Source organism: Pinus tabuliformis, chromosome 4_2 (genome assembly GCF_031772625.1).
Source record: "Pinus tabuliformis cultivar Carrire ecotype Pingquan chromosome 4_2, CPIR1, whole genome shotgun sequence".
NCBI lineage: Eukaryota > Viridiplantae > Streptophyta > Pinopsida > Pinales > Pinaceae > Pinus > Pinus tabuliformis.
Genome location: NC_142304.1, coordinates 260,116,298 through 260,130,667, shown reverse-complemented (window position 1 = coordinate 260,130,667; position 14,370 = coordinate 260,116,298). Strand labels below are relative to the sequence as shown.

General features: G+C 39.3%; 1 protein-coding gene across 1 annotated transcript in view; it reads left to right on the top strand.

Moving 5' to 3' along the window:
• Positions 1 to 14,370, top strand: part of LOC149168978 (AUGMIN subunit 6-like) — a 308,104-nt gene that overhangs the window by 227,797 nt on the left and 65,937 nt on the right. Inside the window, exon 13 of the mRNA XM_089428499.1 lies at positions 3,192 to 3,395. Within this exon, the coding sequence (XP_089284625.1) occupies positions 3,192 to 3,253 (62 nt within the window). The 3' untranslated portion in view covers positions 3,254 to 3,395. The remainder of the gene's footprint in view (positions 1 to 3,191; positions 3,396 to 14,370) is intronic.

The window sequence follows — 14,370 nt, the reverse complement described above, 5'->3', positions numbered from 1 at the left end:
ACCTATAAACCTGCACTGTTTTAAAACATTTTTTGAGCAAACACTGGAATAGAGGGGTCCTCCCATGCTCTTTCTTGTGTTGCCACTTGCGCTCCTAAGAATTATGTCCAACGTTTATATTTCTAAGTGGGTCCCAAAATGTTTGGGACCTATAAACCTACACTGTTTTAAAACATTGTTTGAGCAAACACTGGAATAGAGGTGTCCTCCCATGCTCTTTCTTTTGTTGCGCTCCTAAAAATTGAACCCGAAGCACCGGGGACACTCTTTTGTCTCTCCCAAAGAAGCAAATTCAGTGGGTACACCAGTCCGAGCAGGTTAGCACTTCCCGCATAGGAGGGCAAGAGGCGCTATTAACCCACTTAATTTCATGATCTGATCCACCCAACTTCGCTTTTCTCCATTATAGTACCAATCTATGGGTCTCCGCTTATTGGATTTCGTAGTTGCGAGGAGCGACTGTTATTTTTGGTAGAAAGCACCCCATAAAGTTTTGAGGGTTATTTTGTTTTTGAGAAATACACTGGAAAATTTTTGGTGCATTCACGGGGCATTTCATACAGGTTTCCATATTCGAAGTGTTTCTAGTATGGAAATGTGGGTTGGGGGGTTTCAGGTAACATTGGCTCGCAGTTGCTTCATAGGGTTTGAAAGCAAGTGTATGAGGAAATGAGATACGGTGGGATGCTAAATGAAATGTTTCCATTGCTGACTTGCATTGAGAGCCTAATTGGTATCTCGGCAATTGTCCATAGTGTTTTCTTTATGCTATTATTTTTTGTATAGCTCAACCTGCCTTGACTCAATATTGGGAAGTGATTCTGATAGCAATGTTGCAAACATTGTATTAGGTGAATATATTGTTGAGGGTTTGGAAAGAAACTTATTAGAAGCATAGGGGAAAATATTGGAAAGCTTCAAAAAATAAAATATTCATTTGTTTTAAAATTTTTAAACATCTGAAGCAACAAAAGCAACAAATAGAAAATAAGAAAATGAGTGCAGTAGGAAATAAGATACGGTGGGATGCTAAGTGAAATGTTTCCGTTGCTGACTTGCAATGAGAACCTAATTAGTTATCTCGGTGAGTGCCCATAGTGTTTTATTTATGCTATTATTTCCTGTATTGATCAACCTACCATGACTCTATTGGGAAGTGATGTTGATAGCAATGTTGTAAACATTGTGTTCGGCGAATATATTGTTGAGGTTTTAAAAGAAAAATTATTAGCAGCATTGGGGAAAATATTGAAAAAATTCAAAAAATACGAAGTATTCATTTGTTTTAATTTTTTTTAACATCTGAAGCAACAAAAGCAACAAATACAACAAATACAACAAATAGACACATGGCTACATGAGTATGAAAATGAACTGATATATAAGATGCATAAGATCATTGTCAGGTGATATATCACACAGTAGCACTCAATGGTGCTGAAACTTGCCCTGAACTCTGACTCTTGAGTGTCAAAATCACATTAAAAAGTATAATTTTGCCCTGAGCTCTGACTCCTGAGTTTCAAAATTACATTAAAAAATATAATAAATTGGACTCTTTGTTTAAGTGAATTTATATCCCAAGATTGAAGACTATGGATTTCTCCTTTGATCTCAATTCGTTCTGCTTTTCAAATGAGTCAAAAAAGTAAAGAAATTGGATTTTAGAGGCAACCAGGCGGGTAACCAATGATTGTTTCCATTGAGTCGTGATTTCTTGGTGATATATCACTATTTTTTGAATATAGCGTGACACAGTCAAAGTCTGGAATAATCACAATTTTTTCTGGGGATAATATCGCTGAACTGAGAATAGCGATATGTCACAATGTAGGAAATATATTGCCAATATTTGCGACACTGGTTCATATAAGGGGAGCTGCATGTGTGAGTCACTGAGCTAGGGTCCAAGTATGGGTTGTCTGCCTTGCTAATTATGGCGAGTGCCCAATGATTGTTTCCATTGAGTCGTGATTTTTTTGGCGATATATCACACTTTTTTAAATATATCGTGGCACAGTCAAAGTGTGAAAAAGTCCCAAACTTTTCCGGGGATAATTTATCATAATGTAGGCTATATATCGCCAATATTTGCAACACTGGTTCATATAAGGTAGCTGCACGTGTGAGTCACTGAGCTAGGGTCCAAGTATGGGTTGTCTACCTTGTTTTTTATATCTAGGCATTGATAGACCTAGTCTGATGGGCAATGCATTCCATGCACTGTATCACTTTCATTTTTTCCGTGATTTCTATTTGTCGATTTGAACTCTCTTGCTCTAGGTCTTTGGATATGCATGGGTTCCTTGTACTGTAATTGTATCTTTTGCATCCCAGCAGAAAGGGAAGAACTTCAGAACTTATGCAAGACCATAGAATGGTCTAATGATTCTACCTAAGTTCATGCTGAATTTGAACTGAACTTGGTTCCTCCATATGATAGGGGCAAGTACAGCAGCAGAGTTATTCTAGGGATTGTTGTTGTTCCAATTAGATTGAGTACCAATTCATTCTGTATCTATGAGGGCAGCTTAGTTCCTCCATATGGTAGGGGCAAGTACAGCAGCAGAGTTATTCTAGGGATTGTTGTTGTTCCAATTAGATTGAGTACCAATTCATTCTGTATCTATGAGGGCAGCTAACTAATGGAAATAACATGGGCAGCAGTGGCAATCTAATTTTTTTTTTTCAGATCTGTTTTTCTTGATGCAAGGGATCAATCATTATGTACCATTGCCATTGAGATAGCTCTGAGTAGACTAGAAAATTCATTCATCTGTTATTCATAAAATTATGCCTGTCTGTTGTATGTTCTTGTGTTAACGTAATTGATGTAGTCTGTCTGATTAATGACTCTGACATTAGCTAGACAGTAATTCGAGTTTGGTTAGTTTGTTATAATCTTTTAATCCCATTAAGCATGAATCTTTTGCCATATGTTAGTGTTATAAATGATATGGGGTATTTTATTTGTAATGTTGGCTTCAAGAATTGCTCGTTTTCATACTTCACTGAAAATAATCTTACATGCTGTGTAGTAGCTTTGTTGTTGAAGACATCCAATTGTCATGTTCCAAATAAGGAGGGGCAGGAAGAAAAATGCGTGATATCATAGAAATAATTTACTATTTCATTTTACTGGTTTCTTGCATGTCATGGAAGAATCATCTCATTTTTCTTTTTTTTTGAAGCTCCATTGTCTGAGGTTGAAGCTGCTGTAATGGATTCTTCAACACAAGGTTTGCGGGCATAATCCATTATGGAACATTGGAGTCTCTGTATCTTAAGTTACAAACAAATTTCTAGACGGGAGTTTTGTTACAGTTCCCTCTGTTATTTGGCCAAGGCTCACTTCCAGTTCATGGAGAGATTCAGAAAAATCTGAAATCTTTAAGGTACTTTTCATTTACAAACCTTTTTTGACATCAGGACTGCTTTGATATTAAAATGCACTGTAGCATGCGTTTTAGAACTGTGTCACATTCTTCTGATATGTTCCTGATGGCTTTCTTGCATGTGAAAGGATATCATAATTTCTGATTAATAATAGACAAGTTTTTGTTTGGAAGCTGAACCTTTATGAGAGGAGGGACAGGAACAGAAGTATTCCTCCTGCTTTCATATTTTTAAAGCTAATAAGTTGCACACAGCTTCTTGTGGCTGGTTAGTAACAAAACTCAGAATAGAACTACAGCCAAATGAGATCACCATTTAACTTGATTCCATGCTTTCCTTTTAGGAATTCTTTGTCAAAGTTTTGAAAGTTCACTTAGTCGCTCTATCCTGGTGCATTTCCAAAGTAGACTGTATTATATGAAGGTCAAATTCTTGTGCAGGTGAATGCCACCCATCATAGCACATCCTTATATTGAAATGTGGTTTGCTTAGAAAATCTGCCTTCTAGTGTGAGAAGCTGATATACAGTGAGTAATGTATTTTCACATTAGCACTTTTATGATACAAATACCTTGGGGCTTTTGTATTGAAGTGGAAGGATTCTGTGAAGATTTTCCTTTTTTCTATCTTACTGCCTTAGTGGCTGCTAAATCACAATTCTTAGGCTAGAGTTGTAATGCTAGTCAAACGCTATCGTTACTGTGCAATTTTGATGAAACTTTTGCTTTATGGAAAATGTAAACTAGTTTGCCCAACATCATTTTATGGGAAAGCTATTCATCTGAGAAATCTTTCATGAAGGGCCTTGATGTAGGTGAGCTATTATTGAGAACAGACAAGACTTGAGCCTGGAAACGAAATATGGCTTGCGGGGAAATATGGGAATTGGGACAACTATGCCAGGGTTGAGCTATTGGCAAAATTAGCAGAAAGCCTTAATTTTATGGTTTTGGAAAAACTGACAAAAGAAAGTCTCATTCTCAGGTATCCTGGAAGAATTTGAGGGTGGGCATACATGCATTTAACATGAGACCACAGAAAGCTTAAGTGCAGATGATAATGGAAAATCTTTGGCAATAATGGGCCTGTTGAGAAATCAGGTTGATTGTATATTATGGTAGATTTCTCTTCTTTGATAATTGCTTGTGAATGTTGTTGGCTTCTTATTAATGTTTATTATGTTCTCTTCATCAAACAATTACCAAACGTACAAAACATGAAGATCACAAGAAACAAAGAACACAAGATATAGGCTCCAAGCCAGGGCGAAAACCCCACAAGGGGGAAAACCCAGAAAAATTCTCTTCTTATAGAATCAGATCAAAGTGAGATATCCAAGACCCATGACCATGACAAGACTCCAACCCTCAAGATGCCAATGTCAAGCCCTCCTTCCACATAGCAAATTCATCAATAGCAAAAAGACCAGCAACATGTACAACATCAGGAATATACTTTCAACAAGAGATGTATCATGGCAGAACTATCACATATCCAAGCTCAAGAAAACTTAAAGATTTCGGCCTCCGTTAACTTCACTCTTCTTACTTCACTCTTCTTCTTTGATTTCATTTCAGAACAGATCATGCAAATTGCTTGTGTTCAAATGAGCTCAACACATCCTCTATTTATACTGTCCAGAGGGGTTTGATTTAGATGTCTCTTCCACGGCAGGGCCGACTTGGCATCTTGAGGGGTCTTTGACTCAAACTACATCTTAAAAATTCTTTTTCCAGGCTATAAATAAGTATTTTGACTTCGACTAGTACAAATAATGAGCATGAAGAACATGCTTAAATAAAATAATAATTTGACTTGAGCATGAAACCCATGCTTGAAAAATTAAATTCCTTTTTCTTGTTTTTGTTTTTACATAAAATATACAATGACACAAGTACAACGATAATTATGAATACCGAACCTAGTTACATTTTCCAACAAGGCTCACCGCATTACTTAGAGTAGGGCAGGTCCAAGAAATAGACCAACTATTTTTACTTGGATACAAAAGACAGCTGATTAGAGACCCTTAGTAGTGATTAAACATGCCCATGGTGCTAGTTCAAATGTTATAGATTCCAATATGGGTGTTGTTATCTCTTGGATTCTCCCTAGAGGAAAAGTCCTAACCTCTCAAGAGGGAAACCTAAGGATACAATAGGCAAGTCACCCACTATGTGGCCCAGGATTGCCCCTCTCATTCCCTACTCCATTCCACTTATTTATCACTTTCCTCCCCCATTAGAGGGATGTACCTTGGACATACTATCCCCTTTAAGGGCTGAAACCACCTAATAAGGTACTTGGTTAACACCCTTTGGAGCTTGGAGACACTAGCACATGCCAAAGCCCACTATGAAAGAGCATACCATTATGAAGTGCCCACTTTTTTATCCTTGGTTGGTAAACTCTTTTACATGATTCTTTTAATAACTGGTTGTACTAGGAGCCTAGGGGACACATTGGATCTTATGCATGATTACAGGTGGTTTCCATTTGGGTTTGGTCTCCCTATACAGGATCATAACCCCCAGAGGTCTACATTGACAGATATCAGGTGTGCATAGAGAGCCATTGGTCTCCACAACAGCAGACAACACTCCACGGATCTTCATCAATGCTTAGAGACTATTAGCGATCCACTTCTGGGATGATGGTGATATGCTTGGTACATTATGCCCAACATGCCCCCACAGGTTCCCCACACTCTTGGCAGGTGTCCCAGGACTTGTACGACATCATGGTAACATTCATTCCACCAATCAGACCGTAGCAGAGAATCTATAGGCATCTCCGATTCATATGGAGACCCATGGGGTCATTTATGTGCTCTCAGATCCACTGGGAGCACCACAGGTTCTACGACTTGGAGAACAAGGGGCCACCCCCTTTTCCATCACATTTCGAGGAATTCCTCAGTATTCTAATTTAGGACATTATTAGGCCTTTGGAGGGTCCCACGACATGTACATATTATTATTTGGCCCTTTGTGAGGCTTCTTTTTCGACTTGTGAGCTAGTTTGGTGGGCTTGTCACTAGTAGGGGTTTTATTTGCACATTATTTTAATATTAGGGGCTAATGTAGACCCATAGGCTAATTCGAACTCCTTAGGAGGCTATATTTTGATGTTAGATACATTCATTTGGATCATCACTTGACTTGGGATCTCTCTAATCATAGAGAACTTCGCATCTTTTCCTTGGAGAATTTTTTTGGAGATGGATGAATTTTGACGTATGGATTTGGGCTATTTTTCTTGTCTTGGAGCTTTGTCTTGCAAATGAAATGCTGGTTGGATATATTTTATAATGTTGTAAGTAAATTATGATGTTGTTATTCTTGTCGTTGCATACTGCTAAAATTAGGGCTAGTAGTTGCATAATTGAAATGTGGAATTAAGCATGTTTTAGCTAATTTAATGTATGGGCCAATGTTATATGAATGAAATGTCCCAGAGATTATTTGTCTTGATAAGCTTGCATCATTTGCTTTGAAGTATAAATGCTTGGCGATCACTTTCCAACATTGGACGAAGATGAATTTTTGGGCCTCCTTGATTAAGAAACCATGTTCTTACTCATCATCATCCTTGACTCCATATCCCCAAGGGAATTAGGCACTGATCCCTCTAAAGAGTGGTCATCCCCGTCACCTTTTTCACCTTTTACCACGGTTTCCCAGGTCTAGCCGTCGAAGGTCACCTAGGGCATCAATTTCTCGGGAATTGACCTAAGGAAAAACTTCAATCTCCTACCAGCTACGATGCTGGTGGGTCCCCTCCCTCTCCTCCAAATTTGAGGCAATTCTAATGGTGGAATCTTCGGGAATCCCAAGCCGTAGCTCTAGGATCGAATTTTGCCTAGGCATCCCCAAGGCTAGATCTCAACAGGATCAACTGAACCTTTTGAAGTAAATATTCTTCTTTGGTCCTTTCCCTTCACCTTGTCCAAGATAGGAACATCATTGGTTGTTGCATTCCATCCCCGAGCCTGGGCTGGGACCACTTGGCCCCGTGTGGTCCTACTTCTCAATAAAGATTATTTGTCAAGGACCATTTGGGAACCCAAGTTTCCCAAGGATGATAGGGATTGAGAACCTCGTCTATAAGCCTATTCCTTCTTCCTCAACCCTCCAATCCTCACCCCTTGCCTTGGAGGACCAAGTCCCTTGCTTAAAGAGCAAGCAAGTTCCATTCTTCACTCCATCCTTGGTAAAGGTTTTTCCAGAGACAGTTTCCACCTATCCATTGACATATACTTTACAAGTGATTCCTACACTACTAAGACTCCTCCCATTGGTGAAAGTCTATAAAGAGCAGGGAGACTTAACTGTGGTGACAGTGGGCTAAGCCTCCACCGCTGCCCTTAACCTAGTAGTTGCTCTCTTAGGAACCCCTTTTAGGTCCGCTATTGGTTTGAGTGGTAACAAGCTCAAAAGCAAGAAGAAAAAAAGAACATAGGTTTAGAAGGCAAGAAGAAGGAGCGAGCTCTGTTTTTGGGCTTTATCTTTCTCACACGTGTGAAATCTAAGTTTTCTCTAGGCCAAAATTGCAGGTCCTAATTGTAGGAGAGCGAGTTGCCATATCAAGTTGCTAGAAGAGGAAATGTTTTGTTTTTGACCTTGTTGACCTTGGAAGGATTTGTCTTGCTCAAAGGAGGATTTCTTGAAGAGTTGAATTAGGGTTTTTGCAGTAGCTACAATGCCGAAGTTGCAGGTCGAAGTTGTTAGGATCAAAGTTGGGGACGAAGTTGAAGCTGGTTGAAGCAAGATTGAGCCTTCTTAATCTGATCTATTTGGAAGGACTTTTTGGAGGGATGACTTGGTAATTGGAGGACTTGGTCTAGGGTTTGTGTCTACATTTTAAGCAGATTCTATAAGAAGAGAAGATTCAAGATATTTTCTGGGTTTTCCCCTTTGAGGGGTTTTGCCTTGGCTTGGAGTGTTGAAATATGTAACTAGGTTCGGTCTTCATAATGTCTTATGTAATCTTGGTTTTAGGTATTTGATGTAAAGAGAAAAAGAAAAATTATTATTATTATTTTATAGCATTGTGTGCTTCTAGGGTTTGTCATAGAGTAAGAAGTCAATAGAGTCATTGTCTTATATAAAAGGCCCCATTGGGCATCTTGTAACTGTTAATTTTTGCAACGAGGGTCAAATTCCATGTTGGATAACTTAGATGATGAAGATAATATGTGCATTGTATTCCTCTTTTCGAGAGGACCAAAAATGACCTAAAGATCCCCTAATTAAGTTAAATAGATACTAAGTTTTAAATTATTTTATTCATGCATACATTATGGAATGTGTTAGCCCTAACCACATGAGTAACTACTTGGGTCAATCTTAACCTCAAGTAAACCCTCAAGAAAAACTATCAAAGGAAGAGACTTCAAACTCATTTGGTCACACTCAATCAAGACATGTTTTGTTCTTATATTTTGTTTTGGCTCGCACAGGTTCATTGACAGAAGTTTGTATTGGGTCTAAAAGTAGAGGCGTAAGGTTTGATTTGGCTTTGGGTAATCCGGATCTTGGTTGCTGTCACAGATCGGAAGTTTTTCATCCATGGTTGTAGGCACAGAGTGGTCAAGAGAGCGACTTTGGATTTTTGGTCGTTTGGACATAGTTTAGAGGGAGCGACTCTAAGTTCGGAAGGGTTCAGTGCCTGGTCACTCACACCAAGAAGCCTTGGGAGTGACTCTGACAGTATGATCGCTGGCACAACTCAGCCAAAGAGTGACTTTGGCCCTTCTAGCCGCTCGCACAACTGCTTAAGGTTGCGACTGTGTGTTTTTACAGTCCGGGCCCGAGGTCGCATGCAAAGTGACCTCCTGAGAGTGACTGTGCAGTTATGGTCACACACATATAGTCTTCATGAGAGCGACCTTGAAGTTTAAGTCGCCCGCAGATAATGTTTATGAGGGCGACCTAGTCCAGATCTAAGTTTTTGGCATCTTGGCTTCAGTTATCTTCAATGATCCATTAGATCTGAGTTTTTTTGTTATTATTAGAGATCTGTAGATCTAATTTGTTGTGTTCCGCCGTAAGTTATATGTATTGGGCTCATTGTACTCTCTGCTGTAAACTTTTCATGATGATCTACTAAAGAAGAAGATTTGAAAGGGTTTCCCCCTAGTGGGGTTTTCCCCTGGTCTTGGACTAATCTGTTGTCTCTTATGGTTGTGCTATTATCTTCTTTATCACTGCATATGTTGTTCTTTCTTCAGTTATGTTTATGATTGATTATACTACTAACAAATTGGATGCATTGTTAATGAAAAGATAAATTGGGCTAAAGTAACTGATACAACATTGAACAATCTGAAAATTTAACATGGTATCAGAGCAAAGGTGAAAGTCAAGCCCAAGAGAAGACAAGCTTTGAAGCCCTCTTCGTCAGATAGCAGATCACCTATTCAAGGACAAGATGTCATCCTCTACCTTCAAGGAGCATGAAAAGTTGGGTGATGCATCAAACTTTGTTGCATGGAAAGTCAGATTAGAGATCATAACTGACAACAATGATGTGCTAGAGTACATCCAAGGAAGAATGCCCGAGCCTCCAGAAAATGCTTCCACTTCTCTCAAGAACAGGTACAAGAAAGGTGAGTCTAAAGCAAAGAAAATTATAGTTGATGGTTTACAAGATCATTTACTTGCTTATGTTGGGAATTTGCGAAAGTCTAAAGATATGTATGACAAGATAACCGACATGTATGAAGTGAACAACTTGAATGAAATCATCACGCTGAAAGATCAACTCAAGGAAACTAAGATGAACAAAGGGGAAATAGTTCAATCCTACATTATGAGGATCTCTCGCCTTAGAGATCAATTGCAGAGGGTTGGAGAAAATGTGCCTGACAGAGAGCTAGTAGTTGTGACTCTTAGAGGTCTCCCTCCTATTTGGGAGATCTTCATTACTACAATTAGCAACAGCAATGTCCTTCTGACATTTGATGAAATTGTTGGAAAGCTCACTCAAGAAGAGTCAAGAATGATTGCAAGAGGAAGGATTCAAAAACATGAAGAGGGAGAGCCCGCTGCATATATCTCTCATGATAAAAGGAAGAAGGCAAAAGGGGGTCCATCAAGGAAGCCTCCTTCTCAGAATTCAAAAGGAAGATATGACAAATCATTATCTCATATTGAATGCTTCAATTGTCACAAGACAGGTCATTATGCTCGTGACTGTCCCGAAAGGAACAAGAGACATCACTACAACACTAGAGGCAACTTCAATAACAAAAGAAGAAAGGACTATCAAAAGAAGAACCATGACAAGAGATATGAAAGAAGAAGAAGAGACTCCTCAAGTGACCGTGAAGAAAATCGTCCTCCTCAAAAGAAATCAAAGGCTCCTAGGTATGAAAGTAATGCAGTAAATAAATTTGAATACATTCTCATTTATGCTCTTACTAGTTCTTCTCCACCAGATTCGTGGGATAGTTGGTTAGTTGATAGTGGGGCCACTCATCATTTCTCTGGTTATAAAGAAGTCCTCTCTGATCTGGTAGAGAGGGAGACTAAGCTAAAGATCATTCTTGGAGACAACTCTACTCATCCCATGAAAGGTTTTGGGTCCGTCAAATTTCAGCTAAATTCTGGGGAATCAGTTTTGCTGCATGATGTCATGTATGTACTAGGATTAATGAAGAATTTGGTATCTGTATCTGCATTGGAAGACAAAGGGATGAGGGTTGCCTTCATCAAAGGTAAAGTTATAACTTGGCCTACTGATTCACCTATGAAGGATGCCTTCACACTAGGATTGAGATTTGAAGGACTCTGTAGGGTCACAGGAAGACCTCTCTTTGCATTTGTTCATAATACCAGTCATTTGACCGAATTATAGCACCACAGACTGGCTCATCTTCACTATGATGCACTTCTGAAATTGAAGAAATTCGTCTCTGGTATTCTCGATGTTCAAACTCATCATGATGGAGTTTGCCCAAGTTGTGCAAGCGGAAAGAAAACAAGGGGACCATTTCCCTCGAGTAAGAACAAGACTCATGACATCCTTCATCTCATTCATTCTGATATATGTGGTCCGATGCCCTTACATTCTGTTGGTGGTCATCTCTACTACATCACTTTTATTGATGACTTCTCAAGAAAGATATGGATATATTATCTTAAGCACAAAGATGAAGCCTTTGAAACATTCAAGGAATTCAAAGCCTTGATCGAAAATCAATCAGGAAAGAGAATCAAATTCTTTAGGTCTGATAATGGAGGAGAATACATGTCAAAAGAATTCATAGCATTTGCAAGAAAGATGGAATCAAGAAGAAAACAATTGTGCCATATACTCCTGAACAGAATGGTCTAGTCGAAAGAAAGAGTAGGTCTATATTAGAATCTTCCTATGCTATGCTACATAAACAAAAGGTGCCAAAGTTCCTTTGGGACGAAGCAACATCTACTGCTGTATATGTTCAGAATATGGTGCGTCATCAAGCATTAGAAAATAAGACTCCTGAAGAAATATTCATAGGCACTAAGCTGGATATCAGCCATCTTCGTGTATTTGGATGCCCAATATATTTTCATGTACTCTAAGACAAAAGGAACAAACAGGAAGCTATTGGCAGAAAAGGTACGTTTGTAGGATATTGTGAAAATTCTAAAGCATATAGAATTTATATTCCTGGTTAGAAGAAGGTCGAAATTAGTAGGGACGTAATATTTGGTGAAGATGCAACTCTTCGTAAAGCAAGAGTTCTTCCTCCACCTCCTCCTCCCAAGGAAGAGAATGATGACTGGGATATTTTGGATGGTTCGTTTGCACCAGGGTCTGATATGATTGATGATCCCATAGAGCCTATGGATCCATTAGATCATCCTCCAAGTGATCCTCTCGCCAAGAAGAGACTGCTTTGGTTTTGTGATACTTTACAGGATACTGAAAGAAATATCCCCATTTGTAGATCATTCAGAGCAAGGAAACAACCATGTAGGTATCAAGGATATGTTGCTGCTATGAGTACTATGATTCTAGCTGAACCATCCTCATTCGAAGAAGCTGTAAAAGAATAAGTCTGGAAGGATGCTATGGCTGAGGAATATGAATCTATTGTGAAAAATAATGTATGGGACGTTGTACCTAGACCAAAAGGGAAGTCTGTCGTGACTTCAAAATGGCTATTTAAAATCAAACATGGAATTGATGGCAACATTGAGAAATATAAAGCAAGGTTTGTGGCTTGAGGCTTCTCTTAGAAAGAGGGAGAAGATTATGATGACATATTTGCTCCTGTAGCTCGATATACAACCATCCATTCTATAGTTTCCCTTGCTGCAAGTCAGGGATGGACTCTTCATCAGATGGATGTAAAGACCGCTTTCCTCCATGGCATGTTACAGGAAGAAGTATATGTTGAACAACCTCAAGGATTCGAAGTGGAAGATCGAAGAACACATGTTTGCAGGTTGAAGAAGGCATTATATGGTTTGAAGCAAGCTCCCCGAGCTTGGTATGCATGTATTGATAATTACTTAGTGAAGTTGGGATTCACAAGAAGTAATGCCGATCCCAACCTCTACTTCAAGGTTGTCCAAGCTATGCCATTGGTTTTGGTTTTATATGTTCACGATCTATTTTTGACAGGTAGTGAGCCTCTGATGATCGAATGTAAGAGGAAGCTAGCCTCAAAGTTTGAGGTGAAAGACCTTGGTCTCATGCATTACTTTTTGGGCCTTGAAGTGTGGCAAAAGCTTGGTGAGATTTTCCTTTCACAAGGAAAATACATTGTAAAGTTGCTGGAAAGATTTGGAATGACTGAATCTAAATCTATGGTCACTCCAATGGAAATGAACTTCAAGAAATTATGTGGAGACGCTGTAGGAATAGACTTAGAAAATCCATCTCAATACAAACAATTGGTTGGGGCTCTAATATTCCTTGTGAACACTCGTCCAAATATATGTTATGTTAGTAAACACTTTGAGTCAATTCATGACCGAACCCCACCACTCACATTGGATAGCTGCTAAACACATATTGAGATATTTTATTGGGTCAATTACACTTGGCTTGAGGTATTCTGCAAGAAATGTTCAACTTCATGGCTACACTGACGCTGATTGGGCAGGGAACGCTATCTATAAAAAGAGTACATCTGGATGCTGCTTTACCCTTGGATCTGCCATGATATCTTGGATGAGTAGGAAACAAAAGTCTGTAGCATTGAGTACAACAGAAACATAATACATTGTTGTAAGCATGGCTAGCTGCGAAGCAATCTGGTTGAGAAAGCTCTTTGGAGAGCTACTTGAGCAGATCCTGGATACTACAGTGATATACTATGACCGCAAAAGTGGGATTCATTTGGCAGAAAATCCCATGTTTCATGACAAGTCCAAGAATATTGAGATTCAATATCACTTCATTCGAGACATGATACAGAGAGGAGCTGTCAAGCTCCATCACATATCGACAGATGAACATATTACTGACATTCTCACCAAGGCATTACCTAAAGGAAAGTTCTTGGTCTTCAGAGAGCAGCTTGGACTGATGGATGTGGCCCCTCCGGATAAGGGGCAGCGTTGATCGAGAACATTGAGCCAACTCTTTCCCCCTGTTTGAGCTCCTAGGGTGAGGAATTGAGGGAAAAGGGCTCCTAGGGTTGAGGGAACTCTGGACAATGGGGCATTCCCTTACTTGTTACCCACAGGGTTGAGCGTTTTACTCCCCTGTTTGGTCTTGGTAGAGTATACCCCAGTTGGCATCATACCCACAAGTAGGGCTTGTTGGGAATTTTACTCCTCGTTTGGCCAACGAGTTGAGGGTGTGCTTGGGGTGTACAACCCAAGATGATTATGATACAGGTGTTATACCACAAGACTTCTAAGAGTCATTGCTGGGAAGATTGGTAGGCAATAGGATTCCAGGTTGAGGGTAAAGCTCCTTGATGAGATTCCAGGGTTGAGGGTTTACTCCCCTGTATGATGAGTTTTCTAG